At 45.2% G+C, this 22,926-nt stretch overlaps 1 protein-coding gene across 1 annotated transcript; it reads left to right on the top strand.

Moving 5' to 3' along the window:
• Positions 1-4,161: 4,161 nt before the first annotated feature.
• Positions 4,162-22,799, top strand: LOC107294320 (prostasin-like). The gene is made up of 6 exons (XM_015823547.1): positions 4,162-4,281; positions 15,388-15,411; positions 15,878-16,040; positions 17,768-18,042; positions 21,515-21,681; positions 22,143-22,799. Exons 1-6 carry the CDS (start codon positions 4,218-4,220, stop codon positions 22,521-22,523), a joined length of 1,074 nt encoding a protein of 357 aa, XP_015679033.1. The 5' UTR covers positions 4,162-4,217; the 3' UTR covers positions 22,524-22,799.
• Positions 22,800-22,926: the final 127 nt, after the last annotated feature.

Genomic DNA, 22,926 nt, shown 5'->3' with positions numbered 1-22,926 from the left:
CTATGGAAGTTTAATATATTTTTGCTTTGGTTTCCATTTATAAGCCTGGGTCTAAAAGTGATCTCAGAAGACTACTGTGTCAATTAAATTAATACTGATTATCATAATGCAACTTTCAGGTTTAAGATAGGAAACCTGATAGCCTTCAATCCAACCTGGCTTTTTGCCAGAAAATTGATTGCCAGCTTTTTGCCAGCTGCATTAACAGAGGGATAGAATCAAGATCACGTGAAGTATTAATACCACTTTACAATGCCTTGGTAAGGCCACACTTAGAATACTGCATCCAGTTTTGGTCACCACGATGTAAAAAAGATGTTGAGACTCTAGAAAGAGTACAGAGAAGAGCAACAAAGATGATTAGGGGACTGGAGGCTAAAACATATAAGGAACGGTTGCTGGAATTGGGTATGTCTAGTTTAACGAAGAGAAGGACGAGGGGGGACATGATAGCGGTGTTCCAATATCTCAGGGGCTGCCACAAAGAAGAGGGAGTCAAGCTATTTCCCAAAGCGCCTGAAGACCGGACAAGAAGCAACAGATGGAAACTGATCAAGGAGAGAAGCAACTTAGAACTAAGGAGAAACTTCCTGACAGTTAGAACAATTAACCAGTGGAACAACTTGCCTCCAGAAGCGGTGAATGCTCCAACACTGGAAGTTTTTAAGAAGAGACTGGACAGCCATTTGTCTGAAATGGTATAGAGTTTCCTGGACTATATGACCTCCAAGGTCCCTTCCAACTTTATTATTATTATTATTATTATTATTATTATTATTATTATTATTATTATTATTATTATTATTATTATTATTATTATTATTATTATTATAGTTTACAATCCCCATTGTCTCCAATCTGTCTGGGAATTGTTATCCATAATTTTTAATTAAAGGCATTTTTAACGAAGTAAAAACCATGAGAGAGAATGCAGCTAATAAAAATATATCATAATCAGGAAAATAGAAAAAAAAGAAAGAAAAGGAAAAGAAAGATTATAAGGGAGATATTTCTGATTTTCTTGACAGTGGTTATAAAATTTTTATTTTGCCCCCCTTCTAGGGATACATTATCACTTCTTTCTTTCCATAAGCTACCCTTTCTGATCTTGAAACCTCTAAATCAGAAGTTCATTTTTCTTTTTCTTCCATCAAAAAGTCCATAAAGGGTTTTCAGTCACTAATAAACATAGTTGTTGATCTTTCTCTAATCCAACAGATTAATATGCTAGTTCTATTATCTTCATCAACCACTGTACTGCTGTGAATAGTTCAAAGTATTTCCATTTTTGCTCATACAATAACCATGCAGCAGTAATCATTTATAAAAAATAATCTTCCATGGGTGTTTTCTAATTGAGTGTCCATTAATTCCAATGAGAAAAATCCTGGTTTCAGTTGAATGCTGATCTTTAAACTTTTTTGTATCATTATATGCATCTGAACTCAGCAATTTCTGCCCTTTCCACAAGGTCCCTTGACATGTCCATGTAGTCCACATTTCCAAAAGAAATTTGATGAACGTTCATACATTCTATCTAGACAGTTTTTCTGGAACCACACACCAACCTTTTATAAATATTCTCTTTTCAGTTATAATCTACATTTCAGTCCTTTTAACTACATATTTTCCCACTGTTCTATCAGTATGTTGGAGACCATTTTATCATATTATCGTTCACTTGTTCTTCTGTTTCAAATTTCCATAAAATTAATCATTATACCAATTATATGTTCATCAGGTGTACACATTTTGAGTTAAAATTCTGTCTTCTGCTGCTTAATTCCAAATGTCCAGTTATCTACCTTAAATCTTTCTCTTAGTTAGGCATACAAAAACTGCTGAAAGTTAAATTCTTCGGCAGCCAGTTTTCTCTTGATTTCATTTTATATTCCTGTTCTAGCAACTCTTGATAAGGTACTCATTTTTCTTTATCTATTGTTTCTTTTCTGTAAAATGCTTCCTGTGCTGAAATCCAGAGAGGCATTTTCAGGTGCAGTCTGGTTTTATATTCTCAAAATGGCACTTCCAATATAATGATTCTTAAATCTGCATTAACCTTAACTTTATCATAACACAGAAGACCTTACCTGAGAATTGTTATCCAACATATTTAGAAGTTGGACATTATAAACTGATCCGATTTCACATTAACTTCCAAAACTCTTAGGCTGGCACATTCCAGATGTGTTGAACAATTTATGAACGCAAAACAGCATGGTTGAAGCAAGTGATCATGGGAGTTGTAGTCCCAGCCCACAGCAAGGTCCCTTCTAACTCTCTTATTCTGTTATTCTGTAATGAGTCCGATACAGAAAGATATTGTAAGAACTGTGGCAATCTACAGTGACAAAAATGTCTATCTGTCATCTATCTATCTATCTATCTATCTATCTATCTATCTATCTATCTATCTATCTATCTATCTATCACAGAAATCTGATAGCATTTTTTTAAACTAACAAATTATATTAGAAGGCAGCTCATGAAAACTTATTCTTTTTAATAATAAACGCTAGTCAGAAAAGGTGCTGCTGGATTATCCTCAGATAACTGGGAGATTGTGATTATCTGATTTACTTCTCTCACAAGTCTGCCGTGACGAAGAAAATTAGGAGACAACAAATATATTTGTTCACTTAATTCCTTGGGGCAAAAAGATTAAGAAGGAAAATACAATCGGGATTTAATTTAACATTTCTTACTTTAGTGAACTTCAGATTAAATCGACACAAATCGATACAGACAAGATAGATGGATCTTCTATAAATTTCAGACAAGAATGGAATTAACGTCAAACAACAGGCAAAGCTGCTTGAAGCTGTTTCCCCTTAAACTGGCTATTTACCGTTCGTTATCAGAAAAATAATTTTTTCCTCATTCAACAGTTTGAAAAAAAATCCCATTTGCCATTTAGCCGACATACGGCTCTATTCTCTTTGTTGGTTAAGCTGATAAGAAAGAATAAGCAACATCCTTATAGCATGACTCTGAGGCTGGCCCAGTTTCTTGGCTTTGCATCTGAATGATGAAATATCAGAGATCCCGCATCTGAATTATATAACAAAACCTGAACGCTCGCCCTCCTTTAAGGTGTTAGCTTCTTTACTAGTGTAACCTTCTCCAACTGTCTTTTGTAATAATAATAATAATAATAATAATAATAATAATAATAATAATAATAATAATAGTAAAGTTGGAAGGGACCTTGAAGGTCATCTAGTCCAACCCCCTGCTCAGGCAGGAAACCTATATCATTTCGGACAAATGGCTGTCCAGTCTCTTCTTAAAAACTTCCAGTGTTGGAACATTCACCGCTTCTGGAGGCAGATTGTTCCACTGATTAATCAGTGTTTCTCAACCTTGACAATTTTAAGGCATGTGGACTTCAACTCCCAGAATTCCACAGCCAGCAATGCTGGCTGTGGAATTCTGGGAGTTGAAGTCCACATGCCTTAAAATTGTCAAGGTTGAGAAACACTGGATTAATTGTTCTCACTGTCAGGAAGTTTCTCCTTAGTTCTAGGTTGCTTCTCTCCTTGATCAGTTTCCACCCGTTGCTTCTTGTCCTGCCTTTCAGGTGCTTTGGAAAATAGCTTGACTCCCTCTTCTTTAATCTTGGCCACTTTAAGACGGGTAGACTTCAACTCCCAGAATTCCCCAGCCAGCCGTGAAGTCCACCCATCTTAAAATGGCCAAGATGTTAAAAAAAACCCCGCTATTTTAGAGCCTCTTTGCCTTTTGACGACCCATTACCATTTCCACCAAACCTTAGAGAAGCCTCAAGGGGGAAGCTAGCAGGGTGATCCTTCAGATGCCTCTTCCCAAAAGCCCCGGCCGGGGAAAACTCAATTTGGGGGGTTCGTTGCTGAACCTCGTAGACTGAAAAGGCCAGGGTCTGCTTTGACCGCCCCCCCCCAAAGCTTAAAGCCAGCAACCAGGTTGCGGCGCCCGCCAGGTGAGGGAGGACCGCCCCTATGCAAATGAGAGCGTGTCTGCCGCTTCTTACTGGCTCCGGCCCGAAGGACAGCCCTTCCCCGACAGGTTAGACGGCTTGTCCGTCACCGGCGAAGGTAGAGCCGCGAACGCCGCCTCCCGCCTCAGTGCACCTGCCGGCCGGGCTGTTCGAAGGATCCTCCCGCTGGGCTCCCTTCGCCGCTTCTCTTCAGTGGGCAGCGTCGTCGTCGCCGCCGCCGTCGATCCACCTGGGTCCCGCCATGGAGGGGCTGCCGGGTGGCCTGAGCCTCGCCGGGCTCCTGTCGTTGCTGCTCGTCGCCGGCGGTAAGTAGAGGAGGAGGCGGCGGCGGAGGAGCCGTCTGGGGCGCCTTGAAAAGGCAGCGGGCTGCTCCTCTCCTGTTGCGTCTCCGCGCACCTTGCAGTTTGGCCGCGGGCCACTTCTCGCGATCCCGCCCCGGTTTGGAGCCGACTCTCGTTTGGCAGCAGACGAGGCTTCGGGCTGAGTGGCTAACAACCGCCGCCAGTTTCCTTTGGCCGGGGCGGCTCTTTCAAGTTTCCAGTCCTCAAGGCTCTAGGAGCCAAGTTGGCGTTTTGCAGAGCGGGGAAGGGCGTCAGAGAGCGTTTCCTTGCTTGGGGGGGCAGTAGGGTTGCCAGGTGTCCACTATTTGAGTGGACAGTCCACTATTTTCACATTATGTTCGCTATCTTTTTTCACAAAACAGTGGACGTTTGTTTTTTATTCAAAAGCTTTATGATGAAATGGTACGTAACCTAAAGCTGTACAGTCTACTTTTTTTTTACTACTTCACCACCCACCCACCCCGCTTGTCCGCTATTTTTTGGAAGCAGACCTGGCAACCCTAGGGGGCAGTGAAGAACTTGGTGGCTTGGGTCGGAGAGAAGGGAGGTGGGCTCAATCGGGGGTTGAATGCAGATTGTGCTCGTGGCAGCCCTGAGATTCACCCCTGGCCGTTGTATCCAGAAATATATGTATTTCTTAACACAGAGAGATCGTAGCTTACCTGGGTTTTTTTTAGCTTTTAAAGCTTGATGTTTCTTGTGCCTAAGGCCTTAAGGGGGTTGGTTGTTCCTGCCCACGGAAAGATGTCCTGCTTGAAGAAATCCTTTCCTTAATTCTGTTTCTCACGGTTCCAGGCTTAATTTGGATCTTCTTTTGAAAGATCTGCCCAAGGTGGTATGATCAGAAAAGAATACAGAATACAGAACAACAGAGTTGGAAGGGACCTGGGAGGTCTTCTAGTCCAGCCCCCTGCTCAGGCAGGAAGCCTGTACCGTTTCAGACAGATGGTTGTCCAGTCTCTTCTTAAAAACTTCCAGTGTTGGAGCATTCACAGCTTCTGGAGGCAGGATTTCAAATTGAAGTCTTAAGCTAATTTGTGATGATTAAAGGAGAACCCCCCCAAAAAACGTTGTATTCTTTGTTCTGGCTTTGAGTTGTATGGAATTGTGCTTTTAGTGCAGTCCTCTGCTAGAGGGGTGAGGTGACAGTTCTTCTTTCCGAATGCTTGGGCTGAAAAGCCCTCAATTCTTCTCGGGTTTTATTTTAGGCTTAACACTTCTTGTTTTCCCACCCTTCTTCCTGAAACCAGCTTTTGAGCATGACTAGCAAAGGGTGCCTTGCCTAGAAGATTGCGAGAGGGCAAAGGTCTGTGCATGGGGGAAAACACAGACAGAAAGAGAAAGGGGAGGAAATGTTCCTTGGAATGTCTTAAGGAAGAAGAGTTGCCATCTTATTTTCTCCCTCCCTCCCTCCCTCCCTCCCCCTGGAGATTTCCTACTTTTAGGAAGATGTTCCCCAAGGAAAGTTGCTTAGTTGTCACGTCTCTAGCCCTGGAAAAGCTGCGCCGGCTGTATTTTTTTGCCTGCCGGAATTTTAGAAGGAAAGCTGCAACACTACTCTGCGCTAAGCATTTAAAAGGAAGGGCTTGTCAGAATAGGAACCTCTGGTCTGATGTGTTAAGATCCTTTTTAGTTACTCTTTGAAAAAGGTTTAACCGTTTGTGCGCACCTTCCAAGCCTTCAACGTCCTTTCCAACAGATGTAGAAATATAATGGTATCTGTTAGAGGTGAGAAGTGAGATTTTTTTTTCCCTTCCGGAGGGAAATGCGTTCTTGCAATGCCTGGGGGGTGGGTGGGGGGGAGAGCATTATCTCCTTTTTGGTAGCTACACCCAAGTCTTTTATACAAATGATCCAGCCAAGGGGGGCTGGCTTCTGAAACTTGCATTATCTTCTTCCACCAAAGCTGAAACTCAAATACACTTCGTAGAGGTGGCATTAAAATCCAAGCGGTTCCTGGAATGTTCTGCACGTGTGTTTACGTTTGTCTGTCCTTTCAAGCCTGCAGTTGGCCATGAGGTCTGTAATCAGACAAAATAAGATACAAGATGCTTTGCCCTCAAGGGCTCACTCCGTCAGCACTAGCAGTGCTCAGTCCTGGAACGTAAGAATAAAGTCTAGGTCAGGGATGGTGAACCTTTTAGAGACCGGGTGCCCAAACCGCAACCCAAAACCCACTTATGTATCGCAAAGTGCCAGGGCCCCATCAGCATTGTGGAGCCCTCGGTGGGGGTGGGCGTGGGCGTGGCCCACTGGGTGGGCACGGCTGCGGTGGTCATGGCAGACGGAGTGGGCGTGGCTGGAGTGGGCGTGGCCGCCTTGACGTTGCTCGTGGGGGGGACTCCTGTGGGGGCTGGGCAGGATTGGGGGAGATCGAGGGGGTCTCTGGTGGGTGGGGCAGTCGTCAGGAGGCTCATCCTGCGGGGTGAGGCAGGGGTGCCATTGCTGCGGGGCAAGGCGAGGCAGGGGCTGCTGCTGCCTGACACCATCAGCCCCCGCGCACAGAGGCCAGCGAGCGCATGGGGGCCTGCTCTACCACCTCTACTCGAGCTTGCTAGCCAGCTGCTTCGCCTCCTTTGTGCTGGGTGGGGCTGCCGCTCCGGGTGCCAGCTCCGGGTGCCAGCGGTAAATAGCCAGCCTCGCCTTCTCCTTTGATGTGCTCTCAGTAAAAGAAACTTCCAGTATAGAAGCCCCCACTGGAGCATCTAGGCCAGGGCTTTTCAACCTTTTCACCCATTGTATCACTTTTAGGATATGGCAACATCCGAGTACCACCAGTCGCCTAGCAAGGGGTCAAAAACTTGATGACCCCAAAAAAAAAAAGGAAAAAAGTGATAAAGTACAGGTAGTCCTCGACTTACAACAGTTCACTTAGTGACCGTTCGAAGTTACAATGGCACTGAAAAAAGTGCCCCCCAAGCCATAGCCGAGCAAGACACCTGCCGGCCCGCCCGGAGGCGCTCTTCCTCCTGTCCGAGGTTTTCATTGTTGTGAGCATTTCTGTTGAGGATTGGCAGCGGGGGTGGGGTGGGGGTGTTTGGTTTTTATTCCCCCCGTCTGCTGGGTGGTTGTAGCAGGTTTTGGTCACTTCACGTGACCCTGGGACACTGTGCCAAGCATCTGAATGTAAATCACAAGACCCTGGAGATGCTGCAACATCCCAGCTGATCCTGGCGCTTCTTCTGGGCTCAGCAGAAGCGCCAGGATCAGCGCTGCCTGGCACTGAACTCCAGCTGGAGCCTGGCGCTGATCCTGGCGCTTCCGCTGAGCCCTGACAGCCCTGCAGTTCCAGCCGTCTCTCGCTCAGGCTTGTGTGGTGCTGCCACTGGTTCAGCTCATTCCCCTCCCCCGCTACAATTTTTCTAGGATGGTCGCGTACCACCTGCCAGGTGTCAATGTACCACAGGTGGTACCCATACCACTGGTTGAAAAGCCCTGGCCTAATGGACCTGCATGAGCTGGCGGTGGCAGCATGTGTGCCCACAGAGACGGCTCTGAGTGCCCTCTCTGGCATGCATGCCATAGGTTCACCATCACTGGTCTAGGTAGTCCTTGACTTAAAACAGTTCATTTAGTGACCGTTCAAAGTTACAATGGCACTGAAAAAAAGTGACTTATGACCATTTTTCACACTTATGACCATTGCAGCATCCCCCACGGTCACGTGATCAGAATTCAGATGCTTGGCAACTGACTCATATTTATGACGGTTGCAGTGTGATCCCTTTTTACGACCTTCTGACAAGCAAAATCAGTGGGGATGCTAGGTTCACTTAACAACTGCAGTAATTCAGTTAACTATGGCAAGAGAGTTATAAAAACTCAATTTACAATGGTCTCATTTAGCAATAGAAATGTTGCTGGTGGTGGTTGTAAGTTGAGGTTGTAAGTTGAGGACTACCTGTAAACAGCATCCTTTTCTTGACCTTGAGCCACAACCTCCAAACTCTGATACAAAAATAATGGGATGTAATTTTCTGGAGTTTGATGCGTCCTTGTATTTTAGGTTGTCAAAATTGAGGGGGGGAAATAATTTCATAAAACATTAAACACAAATTTAAATTACTCTCAGCAACTGAGATCTGCAAAAACTTATTAGTCAATAAGAAATCAATTTATATCAGGTTGGTTCATGCATTGCGTTGAGACATGATATGACTTGCTTAGTTACAGCTTAGTAAGATCCATGAACCCCTATCATGGCATGTAAACAGCCATCATGGCATGTAAACCAGCCATCATGGCATGTAAACCAAGGTTTAGAGTTTATTGCTAAGTTGAAACAAGGATAGAATGGGTTGGTCAAACCATGATTAAAAGTAACAGTGACTTAGCACAATGTTAAAGCTAGTACCTGATTGATAGGGATTGTCCTGGATTGCTAATTTGGAGATGCGAAGGATTGAATTAGATAATTTTCCCAGCACTCGGAGAATTCAGATTTTTCTTGTACTTGTGTTCTTCCTACTAACAGAGATGCCAAATGATAGGACAGCTGTGCCTGTTCTTGTTGAGAACAAGCGCATTTGTTGAAATTCTACCTCCCAGGTTCACAGGGAAAGGAGAAAACAATGGATGTCTCTTGGCCTTTTTATTTCTTGACTTAAAAAAAATGGTTTACAGGTAGTCCTTGATTTACAACAGTTGATTTAGTGACTGTTCAAACTTACAACGGCACTCAAAAAAGTGACTTAAGACTGTTTTTCACATTTACGACTATTGCAGCATCCCCAGGGTCACGTGATCAGAATTCGGATGCTTGACCACTGGCATGTATTTATGACGGTTGCGGTGTCCCGGGATCACGTGATCCCCTTTTGCAACCATCTGATAAAGTCAATGGGGAAGCCAGATTCGCTGAACAACAATGTTACTAACTTATCAACTGCAGTGATTCACTTAACAACTGAGGCACAAGAAAGGTTGTAAAATGGGGCAAACTCACTTAACAAATGTCTCATTTAATAACAGAAACTTTGGGCTCAGTTGTGATCGTAAGTCGAGGACTACCTGTATTTGGAACCAGCCACGTCAGCATTTTAACACCCTGAGAAGTAACGTTGGGTGTCATTTGCTGATGGCTCCGAGAATAATAATAATAATAATAATAATAATAATAATAATAATAATAATAATAATAATAATAATAATAATAATAATAATAATAAAGAATGTAATACAAGTGTGTCCCGCAGGTATTCAGTTCTTGCTAGGGTTGAGCCCTGGCAGGTGGGTTGGTGTAAGAGGGCATGAGTAGGTCAGGCCAGTTTCTTTCAATGACTTTTCCTCCTCAAGGGTGTGGCAGGCCTGAACGTCATGAACAGGTAACCTAACAAGTCCGCCTGGATCTGTTTTTAGACATCCTTGTTGCTCATGCAGCCACAGTTTTGTCATGAAGGATCAGATAACAGGATTGGCTTGAAGCCCACAAAGTAGCTACTGGATATCAGCTTTGACAAGGGCCTTTTTCAAGGTGTTACATTGTGCTGAGGACTCTGCTCGACGTGGGAGCAGATTTGTGTGACAAGAAACCTCAGTCCATGCTGAGGTTGTGCTGCAGACATAGCAGTAAACGCGGTGTCCCCCCCAAAAGGATGTTGTTTCAAAAATCGTACCATAGGAGATCAGGATGGTTGGGCCAAATATTTTTATGTGCAATAAAGCAGGGATCCCCAAATGCCACATGGCATCGATGGATGAACATTGACATCACATTGGCTGTACAGAGATGCTGCTGGATGAAAAAGGATGAATGATAGTTGGTCAAAAGCCCATTTTTGATTATCTAGTTCAGCTTCTCTTAGTGGCCTCCAGATGTGTTGGTCTCTGATTTCCATTATCCCCTGCCAGCATTTGATTAAGAGAGGTTAATCTACCTGTCTCAGGGTAGTCATGCCTCAATCTTTTCAACAGAGGTACTGAGATTATGGAATAATTGCGCCTCATCATCTGTCCAAGTCGTTTCACCTCTAATTTATAGATGCTTGTTGAACTTAGAGTAAAGTCTGACAAGGAAATTCTAGTTCAGTTCAGACTTCTGTAGTCCCATAATATCAGCAGTGTTCAAGAACTGAACAGACTTATTTATACCAATAGAAGAGAATATTTGTGGCTCAGGGCTGAACTGTGGGATCCCTGGTGCGGTCTGATCTTGGTGGTTTTCTTGCAGATGTTTTATTAATCCAATCTCATTAGTGCTAGGTATGATGATATTCAGCGCTAGAATTGATGATGTTACTTAGTTGGGTAATGAAATGTCTTCAAGAAGACAACCGAACTCAGAGAGCAACAAGGAACCCCTCAGACTTATTTGTGGTTCAGCAATGGAATAGTTGAAACAACAGAAAAAAATAACATTTTCTTTTCATTTTTTCTTTGAAACACCATGACTCTATGAAGTGGGGATGGGGGGTGGGTGGGTTCATTCTCCATTTGTAAGAATTTTGCCTCAGTTCACCTCCCATCTTCTGAGCCTCGGCCACTTTTGCAGGGCTTGCTTGATGACCTTGCAGCTCCCCTTCTTAAGAACTGTTTAGATATGTTGTTTATTTATCTATTCAATTTGTTTGCCGCCCATTTCGCTGCGATGTGTGTATTACACATAGAACAAGGCTAATTAATGCAAAACCTATCCCCTATCCCGGGCATCACAAACCATTTCTAGGTAGAGAAGATAATTTTTGGAGAAGGACTGAACCACCCTCAGAATAATTGGGAAGCTCCCCTCTGAGGAGGAACGGATGTTCTGGAATTCTCTGGAATGTTCTTGTATTGCACATGCAGAAACCAATCATGATACACATGATATGAAAATAAGGACGTGGATGGGTGTGGTTGATTTGATTATCAGATAGAGATCCCCTCATCTGGAATATTCATTTATTTAATAAATATAGTATTTTTGTTAAATAAGGATGGGAAAGCTTATAACTATCTGTAGATCCATTATGTAAGCAGTGGTTCCCAACTTTTTCTTTTCTTTTTTTTTATAGAACATTTTATATATAAATGTTTTGGTTTTTTGGATAATTGATTACCTGATCACCACGTTGCTTCCTAAGCACTTTGTTGTAAAAACTTAATAAAAAACTTAATAAAACTTGTTCCCAACTTTTTCTATACCCCGCAACCTTAGAACGCTTCTGATATATTCTCGCATCCCTTACAAAAGTTCGAAATAACGGCAACGAATTATGCATATACACTATAATTTTGAAATTTCTAAACCCAAGTTATCGCACCCTCTGGAATATCTTCTCGCACCCCCGGTTGGGAACCCCTGATGTAAGGGGAGGAGAATCTATCAGGGTTTTTTTATTTTTATTTTCAGCATCCAGCCGGGGTGGATTATGTTTGATCTTAGATTTATTTGATATTTGGGTCATTTCCCCCCCCTTTTTTGTCCACAATTCCCCCCCTCTTTTTGTTATTAGTTATGTTTTTCTGTTTTGCATTTAATTCTTGTTGATAAAACAAAATATATATAACAAAAAAAAGGATGTGGATAGGTGCATATAAGTAATATATTTTCACTTTTGTGTGGAATGGAGCTGAGAGGATATTTTGACAATGCAGGACTGGGACAGGGCAGAGATTCAGGAGAGCGATTCAGTGATCACGAGAAGAGTTAATATCACTCTCTAATGCCTTGGTAAGACCACACTTGGAATACCGCATCCAGCTTTGGTTTCCACAATTTAAAAAAGATGTTGAGACTCTAAAAAGACTGCAGAGAAAAGCAACAAAGATGATTAAGAGACTGGAGGCTAAAACATATAAAGATTGCTGGTTGCTGGAATTTGGTACATCTACTTTAATAAAAAGAAGGATTAGGGGTGACATGATAGCAGTGTTCCAAAATCTCAGGGGCTGCCACAAAGAAGAGGGAGTCAAGCTATTCTCCAAAGCGCCTGAAGGCAGGACGAGAAGCAACGGATGGAAACTAATCAAGGAGAGAAGCAACCTAGAACTAAGGAGAAATTTCCTGACAGTTAGAACAATTAACCAGTGGAACAACCTGCCTCCAGAAGTGGTGAATGCTCCAACACTGGAGGTTTTTAAGAAGAGATTGGACAGCCATTTGTCTGAACTGGTATAGGGTTTCCTGCCTGAGCAGGGGGTTGGACTGGAAGACCGCCAAGGTCCCTTCCAATGCTGTTATTCTGTTAAACTGCTTTTGAGAGATTGACTATTGAAAACAGGGCTTCAGAAGTGCCCTTGTTGTATGCTGATGCACCTTCTTCCTTGGGTCTTTAATCTGCTTGTTTAATTTTAATTTTGCTTATCATGGTTCAGCCTTCAGCCAGTGAGGCATGATAGGGTTAGTGGTGAAATGAGCATTGAAGAAGAAGAAGATTTGGCCATGTTTCCTATGTTCCTGATGCCGCTGAAACTGGAATGGACTTCAGAGAAGTTTGGTAGGGGTCTAGGACAGGGGTAGGCAACCTTGGCTCTTTTATGACTCGTGGACTTCAACTCCCAGAATTCCTGAGCCAGCCATGCTGAGGGGAAAGAGAGAGGTTTCCAAGCTGAGCCATGCTGGCTCAGGAATTCTGGGATTTGAAGTCCACGAGTCATAAAAGAGCCAAGGTTGCCTACCCCTGGTCTAGGACAACTCGACATGGCCAACTCACCACGGGAGAAGAGTTACACTAATATCGAAGAAATGGTGGAATAGAATCATCAAAGAAAGGATGCCAAAAGGCGGGACAAAATGAAGTCCGAACGACAAAAATTAAAATAATATTTAAAATAATTTTAAATAATCAAATTGAATTACTGAATTGTCCCGCGGTGAGTTGGCCGTGGCAAGTTGTCGCATTCTGGCTCGGTGTAGCCTCGCAGGTCAGGAAATAAAATTCTCGGGAAGCAGAGTTGCCGCAAGAGAAATCCGGGCAGGAGCAGAGAAGAGACTGACTCAGATCCCTTAGCGCAACCTCAGGAAGAAACCTTGGAAAAGCCGGCGAGAAATCACCTTTCTCTCTCTGTCACTTTGATGATATCACCCGGTGTAATTTCTAAAATGAAAAGTACACGGGCTTTGATACCGTCTGCTACGGGACTTTTGCTCTAGAAATGGTTGCGGCTTTATATTTTATGATCTGTTTCCTGCATCTTGTGAAAGAGGCAGAATGCACGGGATGAGGGCAGCTTCCTTCAAGGAGACTGCTGCTGGATTTCCACCCGTTGCCCCGCTGTTCGAGGCAGAGGGGCTTGGGAAGGTATCCTGAGCGAGTTCTTAGGTGTAGTGCAGTGGTTCTCAACCTTTTTAATGCCGCAACCCCAACCGGTCGTACGTCGAGAACTAAACCGGTCGTAAGTCAAGGACTACCCAACCGGTTGTAAGTCGAGGACTTTCCCTTCACGGGAGCGCCGTGCATGTGTGGTTCCGCCCCCTGCGCCGGCCGAGGCATAGCTGGCAAGTGGCAGAGACGGAGCAGGCCGACCACCAGCTGGCCCAGCTCAAGGGAGGTAAGGCACCCGCCAGAAAAGGGGAAAAAAATGGCGGACAGCCTTGCTTGGCGACCCCCGTGAAATGGTCGATCGACCCCAAATGGGGTCGCGACCCATAGGTTGAGAACCGCTGGTGTAGTGTGCTCAATTCATTTTTCTCCAAGATGCTTCTAAAGAAAAGTTGTGGCCCAGCTTTGGGCCCAAATTAAGACCAGATTAAAGAGTTAAGAGGGGTGTCAAACTCAATTTCATTGAGGGTTGCATCAGCATTGCGGTTGCCCTAGGGGGGGGCAGGTGGGTGTGGCCAGGGGGGGTGCAGCCTACTGGGTGGGCATGGACAGAGTGGGTGTGGCCTACTGGGTGGGCGTGGCCAGCTCTACATCGTTCGCGTCAAGGGGGCCTGTGGGGGCCTGGGCAGGAGTGGGACAGATCTGAGGGTCTCTGGCAGAAGAGGGTGGGACCGGGGCAAGCGCCAAGGCATGGTCCATTTCTTCATTCCTCACAAAGGGTGACACCTCCCCAGCATGCACCCAGGGGGCGGGGCCAACGCGGCAGGGGCTGGTTCCTCGCTGTTTCCAGACGGCCTTGTGGAGCTAAGACTGAATGCGTTTCAGCATAGATGGCCACCACAACATTGTACATTGGCTCCCGGCTGGCCTGGGCCAGGGCCAAGACAGCGGGGGCCGTTCCCTCACTGTGTCCAGGATGGCTTCGCGGGCCACATGAAACCACTTCGCGAGCCGCATCCGGCCCCCGGGCCTTTTGTTTGACATGTCTGAGTTAAGGCCACACGGCCAATAGAATCGAGGGAAAATTGACTTCCTGTGTACATTAAAGCAACGCACTACAGGTGTAGTTAGGCAATCCTTGACTTTCAGCCATTTGTTTAGTACCCATCCTAAGTTACAACAGCATTGAAAAAAGTGACTTAATGACCATTTTTCACACTTACAACCATTGCAGCAGCCCCACGGTCATGTGATCAAAATTCAGACGCTTGGCAATTGACTCATATTTATGACGGTTGCAGTGTCCCGGGGTCACGTGATCGCTTTTTTGTGACCTTCTGGCAAGCAAAGTCAATAGGGAAGCCGGATTCGCTTAACAACCATGTTACTAACTTAACTGCAGGGATTCACTGAGCAACTGTGGCAAGAAAGGTCGTAAAATGAGGCAAAACTCCCTTAAGAAGTCTCTCGCTTAGTCGCAGAAATTTTGGGCTCAATTATGATCCTAGATCAGGATGCAGCTTTCCCATCATGGTTATAACCTGTGATCGTAGTCAGTTGGGTTACCCACGTGAGGAATCCAACTTTATGACTTTATGTGATGGTCATTAAGTGGTTGTTAACTGAAGCAGTGGTTCGCTGGAAAGCTGCATCCGAGTTGTAAGTACACTCAGGTAGCTCCACCATAACTCTAAGTGACTGTACGTTGAGGACTTCCTGTATGGGAATGGGAAAAGGAGTGTCCTTCTTGTTTATGAAAAGTGGTTTATATAAACCACTTTTCATAAACAAGAAGCATAACCGAGACATTACAAGGTGTCTTTATGTCCTTCTAATATTGTTTTTTCCCCCTTTTGTTTCATGTTTTGTTCCTGTTTCTATTCTGCAGTCATGAAAGAGGCCAGCACACAAGGTAAGAGATTTGTGAACGTTGCACATTCCACCTGTCCTCTTACCTTTCCTGTTTTCCTGCTGGCTAATTGAACTCTGCCCTCCCCTCTTCAAATCCTGATTTGGTTTTTTTTTCCCTAACAATCATAGTTTAATGATCATATTTCTTTCTATGGGAATCCTCAATTCTGTGACTTTTCAAAATGGGAGTCTCACTTATTTATTCTTGGCCTTCGAGACTGAAGTAACTACGGGCATGTGCTTCCACACGTTACCTTTTCCGCAATAAAAACAGGAAGGCGCTGTTAAAGTAAAGGACAGAGATTTCGTAGCTGTTGATTATATTTCTTATTAAGTTCCCCTGGAACAGAAGCATACTCCTAATTTATCCCACGGCTATACTTGACGGCCAACAATGAATGAGGCAATGCAATGACTTCTAGAATGACTTTTTTTCCCCCACTCATGAAAATGTCATCTGTCTGCAGTGTTGTGTGGAGTGCCTGCCATGGGACGGATCGTGGGCGGTTCTGATGCTCGAAGCGGACAGTGGCCATGGCAGGCCAACCTGAACTTCAATGGTAATCATGCCTGTGGGGCAACGCTCATTGCCCCCCAGTGGTTGGTTACAGCTGCACATTGCTTCCCCAAGTAAGTCAAGTATCCCTTGAACGTTTGGTCTAGTGGTGAAGGCACCAGGGTAGAAACCAGGAGACTGTGAGTTCTAGTCCTGTCTTAAGCATCCAGTTTTGGTCACCACGATGTAAAAAAAGATGTTGAGACTCTAGAAAGAGTACAGAGAAGAGCAACAAAAATGATTAGGGGACTGGAGGCTAAAACATACAAGGAACGGTTGCTGGCATTGGGTATGTCTAGTTTAATGAAGAGAAGGATGAGGGGGGACATGATAGCAGTGTTCCAATATCTCAGGGGCTGCCACAAAGAAGAGGGAGTCAAGCTATTCCCCAAAGCCCCTGAAGGCAGGACAAGAAGCAACAGGTGGAAACTAATCAAGGAGAGAAGCAACCTAGAACTAAGGAGAAACTTCCTGACAGTTAGAACCATTAACCAGTGGAACAACCTGCCTCCAGAAGCGGTGAATGCTCCAACACTGGAAGTTTTTAAGAAGAAACTGGACAGCCATTTGTCCGAAACGGTTTAGGGTTTCCTGCCTGAGCAGGGGGTTGGACTTGATGACCTCCAAGGTCCCTTCCAACTTTACTATTATTATTATTATTCTATGCAACGGATGGAAACTAATCAAGGAGAGAAGCAACCTAGAACTAAGGAGAAATTTCCTGACAGTTAGAACAATTAATCAGTGGAACAATTTGCCTCCAGAAGTTGTGAATGCTCCAGCCCTTTTTTTAACTCCAACTCCAGTTTTTAAGAAGAAACTGGGCAGCTATTTGTCTGAAATGGTATAGGGCAGAGGTCTTCAAACTTGGCCCTTTTATGACTTGTGGACTTCAACTCCCTGAATTCCTCACCAGCGTACCTGGCTGAGGAATTCTGGGAGTTGAAGTCCACAAGTCATAAAAGGGCCAAGTTTGAAGACCCCTGGTATAGGGTTTCTTGCCTGAGCAGGGGGTTGGACCAGATGACCTCCAAGGTCTCTTCCAATGTTGTTGTTGTTATTATTATTGCTGGCTGGGTGACTTTGAGCCAATCTCTAGGAGACAGTGAGTTCTAGTTCCGCCTTAGGCATGAAAGCTGGCTGGGTGACTTTGGGCCAATTATTCTCTCTCAGCCTAACCCACCTCCAAGGTTGGTTGTGAGCAAAGTAGTAGTAGGAAAGTACAGGTAGTCCTTGACTTACAACAACTTGCTTAGTGGCCGTTCAAGATTACAACGGCACTGGGGATGCTGCAATGGTCGTAAGTGTGAAAAATGGCGATAAGTCCCTTTTTTCAGTGCCATTGTAACTTCGACTAGTCACTAAATGAACAGTTGTAAGTCAAGGACTACCTGTACAGTTCAGTTTGTGGCTATGTGTCATACTAGCTTGATGCAGTCTTACTGTTAAGAAGTAGGATATATTTAAACATTGCGGGGAAAAAGGTAGATTATTATTGCCTTACTTCCTAGGGCAGGGGTAGGCAACCTTGGCTCTTTTATGACTCGTGGACTTCAATTCCCAGAACTCCTGAGCCAGCCTGGCTCAGCTTGGAAACCTCTCCCTTTCCCCTCAGCATGGCTGGCTCAGGAATTCTGGGAGTTGAAGTCCACGAGTCATAAAAGAGCCAAGGTTGCCTACCCCTGAACTAGGGAATCTGTTTGACCCTCATTGGAAAGAGAAGGGTGGATCTAAGTGCACTTGGGATGATCTTACAGTCTTAGAATCTCAGAAATGATGTAAACCAGCTTCCTCTCTGCAGGGTGAATCTGATCGATATGTATGAAGTGACACTGGGGTCCTTCCAGCTGAAAAACCCCTCACCAGACATCCAAGTGACGCTAGTAGAAGAGGTGATTAAGCATCCTGACTTCAATGAAGATGCAGGCTCTCAAGGGGACATTGCCCTGGTGAAACTCAAAACCCCCATTACATATTCTCGGACTGTCCGGCCGATCTGCCTGCCTGCCTCTTCGGTCACCTTCCCACAGGGCATGACCTGCACCGTCACCGGCTGGGGGAATGTTCTTGCAGCTAGTAAGGACAAAAGATTTTTATCTAAAGATTCCACCTAGGGCTGTAATCCTTATTCTTTGCCAAACCTAGCGCCTTTGGGTGGTGTGGTAGTATAAATCCCAGAATTTCTCACCAGCTAGCGGGATAAATGTGGCGCTTGTAGCTTCAGTTGTACCCAAAGGATGCCATCTTCTTCTTGTGCCATATACGTTATCGGACGTTGGCGATCACGTTGGCGATCTTGTTTTTATCAGCAGCCGCACGAAAAAGTGCTGCTGACTTTTGTCCCAACCAGTCACTTAGATTTTGAAGCCATGATGTTCTTCTTCTGTCTGGACCTCGTTTGCCTTCAATCTTTCCCTGGAGGATTAAATGGAGTATGCCGTATTTTTCTGGGTGTCGCATCACATGTCCGAAATATTCTAATTTTCATTTTTTAATTGTTTTGATGATTTCCCTCGGCGTTCCCAGGCGGCTGATTTAAAGTATGCAAGGATGCTGATATATCTGAAATGGTGAACCGCTTCTATCTAATGCAGGTTCCCTTGCTGCAAATTCTTCCACATTCAGGATTCCCTTCTTATCCCAAATGATGTTTGTCCAGTTTAATATTAGAGCAGTTGATTTTGGGTGTCCAACATTTTACAGGTAGTCCTTGACTTTCAACAGTTCATTTAGTGACCAAAGTTATAATGGCACTGAAAAAAAGTGCCTTGGAACTATTTTTCACACTTAACGACCGTTGCGGCATACCCGGGATCACGTGATCAAAATTGACATGCTTCGCAACCGACTCACATTTATGACGGTTGCAGTATCCTGGGGTCATGTGATGACCTTTTGCACCCTTCTGACCAGCGATGTTTATGGGGAAGGTAGATTCACTTAACAACCGTGTTGCTGACTTAACAACCACAGTGATTTCACTTAACAAGTCTGGCAAGAGACGTCTTAAAACGGGGCAAAACAAATTGCTGTCTTAGTAACAGAAAGTTTGGGTTCCATTGTGGTCCTGGTCGAGAACTACCTATATTTCTATGGCATCCGTTTTTTATCCTTGTCTAAAAAGCCCGAAAAGCCCGAACAGCATTCTTCAAAATGAAAAAGGTCTTCTGCAGTCACGACATAAGCCTAAGACTTAAAATCAGGCTTGTCAGATTCTATATTTTTCCTATCCTGCTCTATGGAGTAGAGAGTTGGTCTCTGACAGAAGGCCGCCTGAAGAGACTAGAAGCATTTGAAATGTGGATCTACAGGCGGCTGTTACGTATAAGCTGGGTTGACAGGATCAAAAATGAGGAGGTGATTAGCCGCCTGGGAAAGCCAAGGGAAATCATCAAAACAATTAAAAAATGAAAATTAGAATATTTCGGACATGTGATGCGACACCCAGAAAAATATGGCATACTCTATTTAATCTTCCAGGGAAAGATGGAAGGCAAACGAGGTCCAGGCAGAAGAAGAACATCGTGGCTTCAAAATCTAAGGGACTGGTTGGGATAAAACTCTGCCGCACTTTTTCGTGCAGCTGCTGATAAAAACAGGATCGCCAACGTGATCGCCAACGTCCGATAACGGATATGGCATAACAACAAGAAGAAGAACCGTTTTTTAAAAATCAAAAATAAGAGGAGCTTGCCAGGGTATAAATATGTAAAAGAAAATAAAAGAAGACATCCTCTAGTAATAATGATCATTGACAATCCATGAACCGGTTGGGTTATTGTGTGAGAGATATTAACTAAACTGAGAAACAGAATGACCATTGGCAGGCAGAAAAACAGTGGGAGCAAATTCCGACTTTCTGCTGGCTTCCCCAATGACTTGTGGGAAGCTGGCAGGGAGCATTGGAAATGGCAATCCTGTGACTTGGCCAAATCTCAATCCCACAGAATAATAGGTCCTGGATTTGGACGCTTTCTTTAAGTTAGCTCATTCAAGGTAGGATAATTAAAAAAAAAAATTGCCCTACAATGCGCTGCTTTGCCCAATTAAAGGTTACAAACAGATGAACAGGGGAATTTTAGTAGTGCACGGATAATAAAGACAGAGCAGCAGTTGGAAAACTTCTAGAGAAGGCAGTCATAGCTTTGAGGAGCTGCAAACAGCCCTAGTTGCCAGAAATTATAGTGCCAGATTCTCCTAAACCAGTGGTGGTGAACCTATGGCACGTGTGCCAGAGGCGTCACTCAGCGCTCTCTCGGTTGGCACACGCGCCACCGCCGCCAGCAGCAGGTCCATCAGGCCGCCCCCGCCGCCCGGAGCAGGAGCCCTGCCCAGCACAAAGGAGGTGAAGCAGCCGACTAGCAAGCTTGAGTAGAGGTGGTAGAGCAGAGGTCACCAACCATTGTCGATTGGTGGACTGGAAGAAAAGGGAGGGGGAAGCATTTTACATGCGTGCATGCGTGCACAGGGCCGCGAGCATGCACGTGCTGCAAATGGGGTGGGGCTAGTGCCTGCGTGATACTCACTAGCCCTGCCCTGTTCTTGCGTGGTGCAGCACCTTGTATCTGCACCCCGCGGTGCGGCAGCGCCCGTTTTTGCGCCTTGCAGCACGGTGGCCCATTTTTGCGCCCCCAGATTTTGCGTGCCAGAGGCGGCACTCAGAGGCACCTCCCTGCCCCCTCCCAAGGGCACCACAATGCTGATGCAGCCCTGGCACTTTGCGATAAATAAGTGGGTTTGGGGTTGCAGTTTGGGCACTCGGTCTCTAAAAGGTTCGCCATCACTGTCCTAGATAATAGTTTGAAGCCATTAATGGGAAAATGCAGATGAATGTAAGTCAACGTTCAGAATGCCCAAATGCCTCCTTTACAGGAAAAGGCTTTAGAAAAAGAAACGGTTTGGGATGGTTTAGCTTGGAAAAATGTCGACTGATCCAGGTATAGGAAGTCACATATGGCATGGAGAATATGGACAGGGAGATTGTCTTCTTCTCTGGAAAAAGTTGGATCAGGAAGACTCTAATGAAGCTGGGAAGAGATTTAGAATAGAGAAAAGAAAGGGCGTTCTTCACGCTGCCCGTAATTGATCTGTGGAGTCCATTACCAGAAGAATAGGGATGGTTACTGGACTGGATGGGGACTGGGGACATTCAGGGACAATAGCTCCATCAAGAACTGGTGGTCTTGAAGACGTAATGTTATTTCTGGGTCGGAAACAGGGAGTCTACAAAGGGTAGCTGCGATGTAATGACAGAAGGAGTCAGGCTTAGCTCTGGGAGCTTTCCAGAGACATCTGGTTGGGAGAGAGAAAGTGCTGGGCTAAGAACCACGTTGGATTAATCCAGGAGGAGATACTCTTTTGGTTACCTGAGGTTGGTCAGCAGTTGTAGAGGAGGACCACTTGGCTTCCAGGAAGTTCTGAAATCTAGCATTTCTTAGTTTGGGTTCCCCACCCAAGGGAAGACAGTCCCTCCTACTTAACGCTTAGAGATACATCCTTTGGGAGGCCTTGCTTCCACACTGACGCTATACTGTCTCCTTCCCTGTAGCGAGTCTTCCCTCACCTATGACACTTCAACAACTCGAAGTGCCCATCATTGGTCTAGACACCTGCAAGTGCCTGTACAGAAGGAACCCAGATCCTGAGGAGCCCCACACCCTCCACAATGACATGATGTGTGCTGGCTTTGCGGAAGGCAAGAAGGATGCCTGTCAGGTGAGGCCACTGAGAGGAGAAGTGGTTGGGGGTGCCATTCATTGGCCAAGTGTGGTGGTGATGGTGGTAGGACACGAGGTCCTGAAAACTGCAGGAGTTCTCAGTCATTTTACTCGGATTGCACGAGAGAGCATTTCTTTATCAAGCGAGGCTAATAAACAGTTGGGTTTTTCAGAGCTTTAGGCTAGACCAGCATTTCTCAACCTTAGCCACTCTTTAAGTTGTGTGGACTTCAACTCCCAGAATTCCCAGAGCGCTGAGAATTTCTGGGAGTTGGAAGTCCACACATCTTAAAAAGTTACCCGGTTTGAAAAGCACTGCTTGTAACCTCTCTCCATTTCCGATCCCTCTTCGTATTGTCAGAGAGCATGCTTACGGAGTCCCTACTTCTTTTCCTTTGCAACTCTCTGTCCCCCCCCCAAAAAAGACCCCAACTTGACTTTAATTCCTTTTTTTCTTAGGGTGATTCCGGAGGCCCCCTTTCCTGTCTTGTTGACAAGGCCTGGTTCCTTGCTGGCGTGGTGAGCTGGGGAGACAACTGTGGGGCCGCCAATAGACCGGGCGTCTACATCCGCCTTCCTGTCTACACCGACTGGATTAAGGGGAAAGTCCCAGAAGTACAGCTTCAACAAGTGACAGTTCCTCCAAGGCCCATCCCCGAAGAGGCCTTGTGCTCCAATTCTACAGGAGGGGGAGGCCCCTATGACGACCTCCAGCCCTCACCAGGCTGGAACCGGCCCCTTACCCCGGACAAGAGCCGTCCCAACGGTTCCCCTTCCAGACCCTGCATGGTTGGTCTACCACTTCTCCTCCTCCTCCTCTTCCAGAGCTGGCTGTGGTAATTTTCTACTCCCACCCCAAGTTGCGCAGGGAGTGTGGTTGTCTTCCTGTTTTTTTGTTTTTTTTTATCCTCCTGGGGATGGTCTCACTATTTCATTGCCTGCTGTGTGCTTCCAGCTTTCTCTCTGCACGCTTGGGGTGCGGAGAAGAACGCAGCGGGATTCCATTAGGAAGCGGTACTCTTCCTCCGAAGCCCAGACAAGACTCCTGAGGTGGTCATCGCGCGTGCCTCTTGTCCATCCACCTGCGGTCTTGGGTCTCGCATGTGGCTTTTTAAAAAAGTTCACACTTCACTCCTATCCCTGTTTTTTTACTCTTGAGGATCTAATTCAGGGGTAGTCAACCTCGGCTCTTTTATGACTCGTGGACTTTAATTCCCAGAATTCCTGAGCCAGCTTAGCTGGC

The sequence above is a fragment of the Protobothrops mucrosquamatus genome, unplaced genomic scaffold (assembly GCF_001527695.2).
Source record: "Protobothrops mucrosquamatus isolate PMUCROS unplaced genomic scaffold, P.Mucros_1.0 scaffold1908, whole genome shotgun sequence".
Lineage (NCBI taxonomy): Eukaryota > Metazoa > Chordata > Lepidosauria > Squamata > Viperidae > Protobothrops > Protobothrops mucrosquamatus.
The sequence above is the reverse complement of the archived record's forward strand: the minus strand, read 5'-3'. Positions and strand labels throughout refer to the sequence as shown.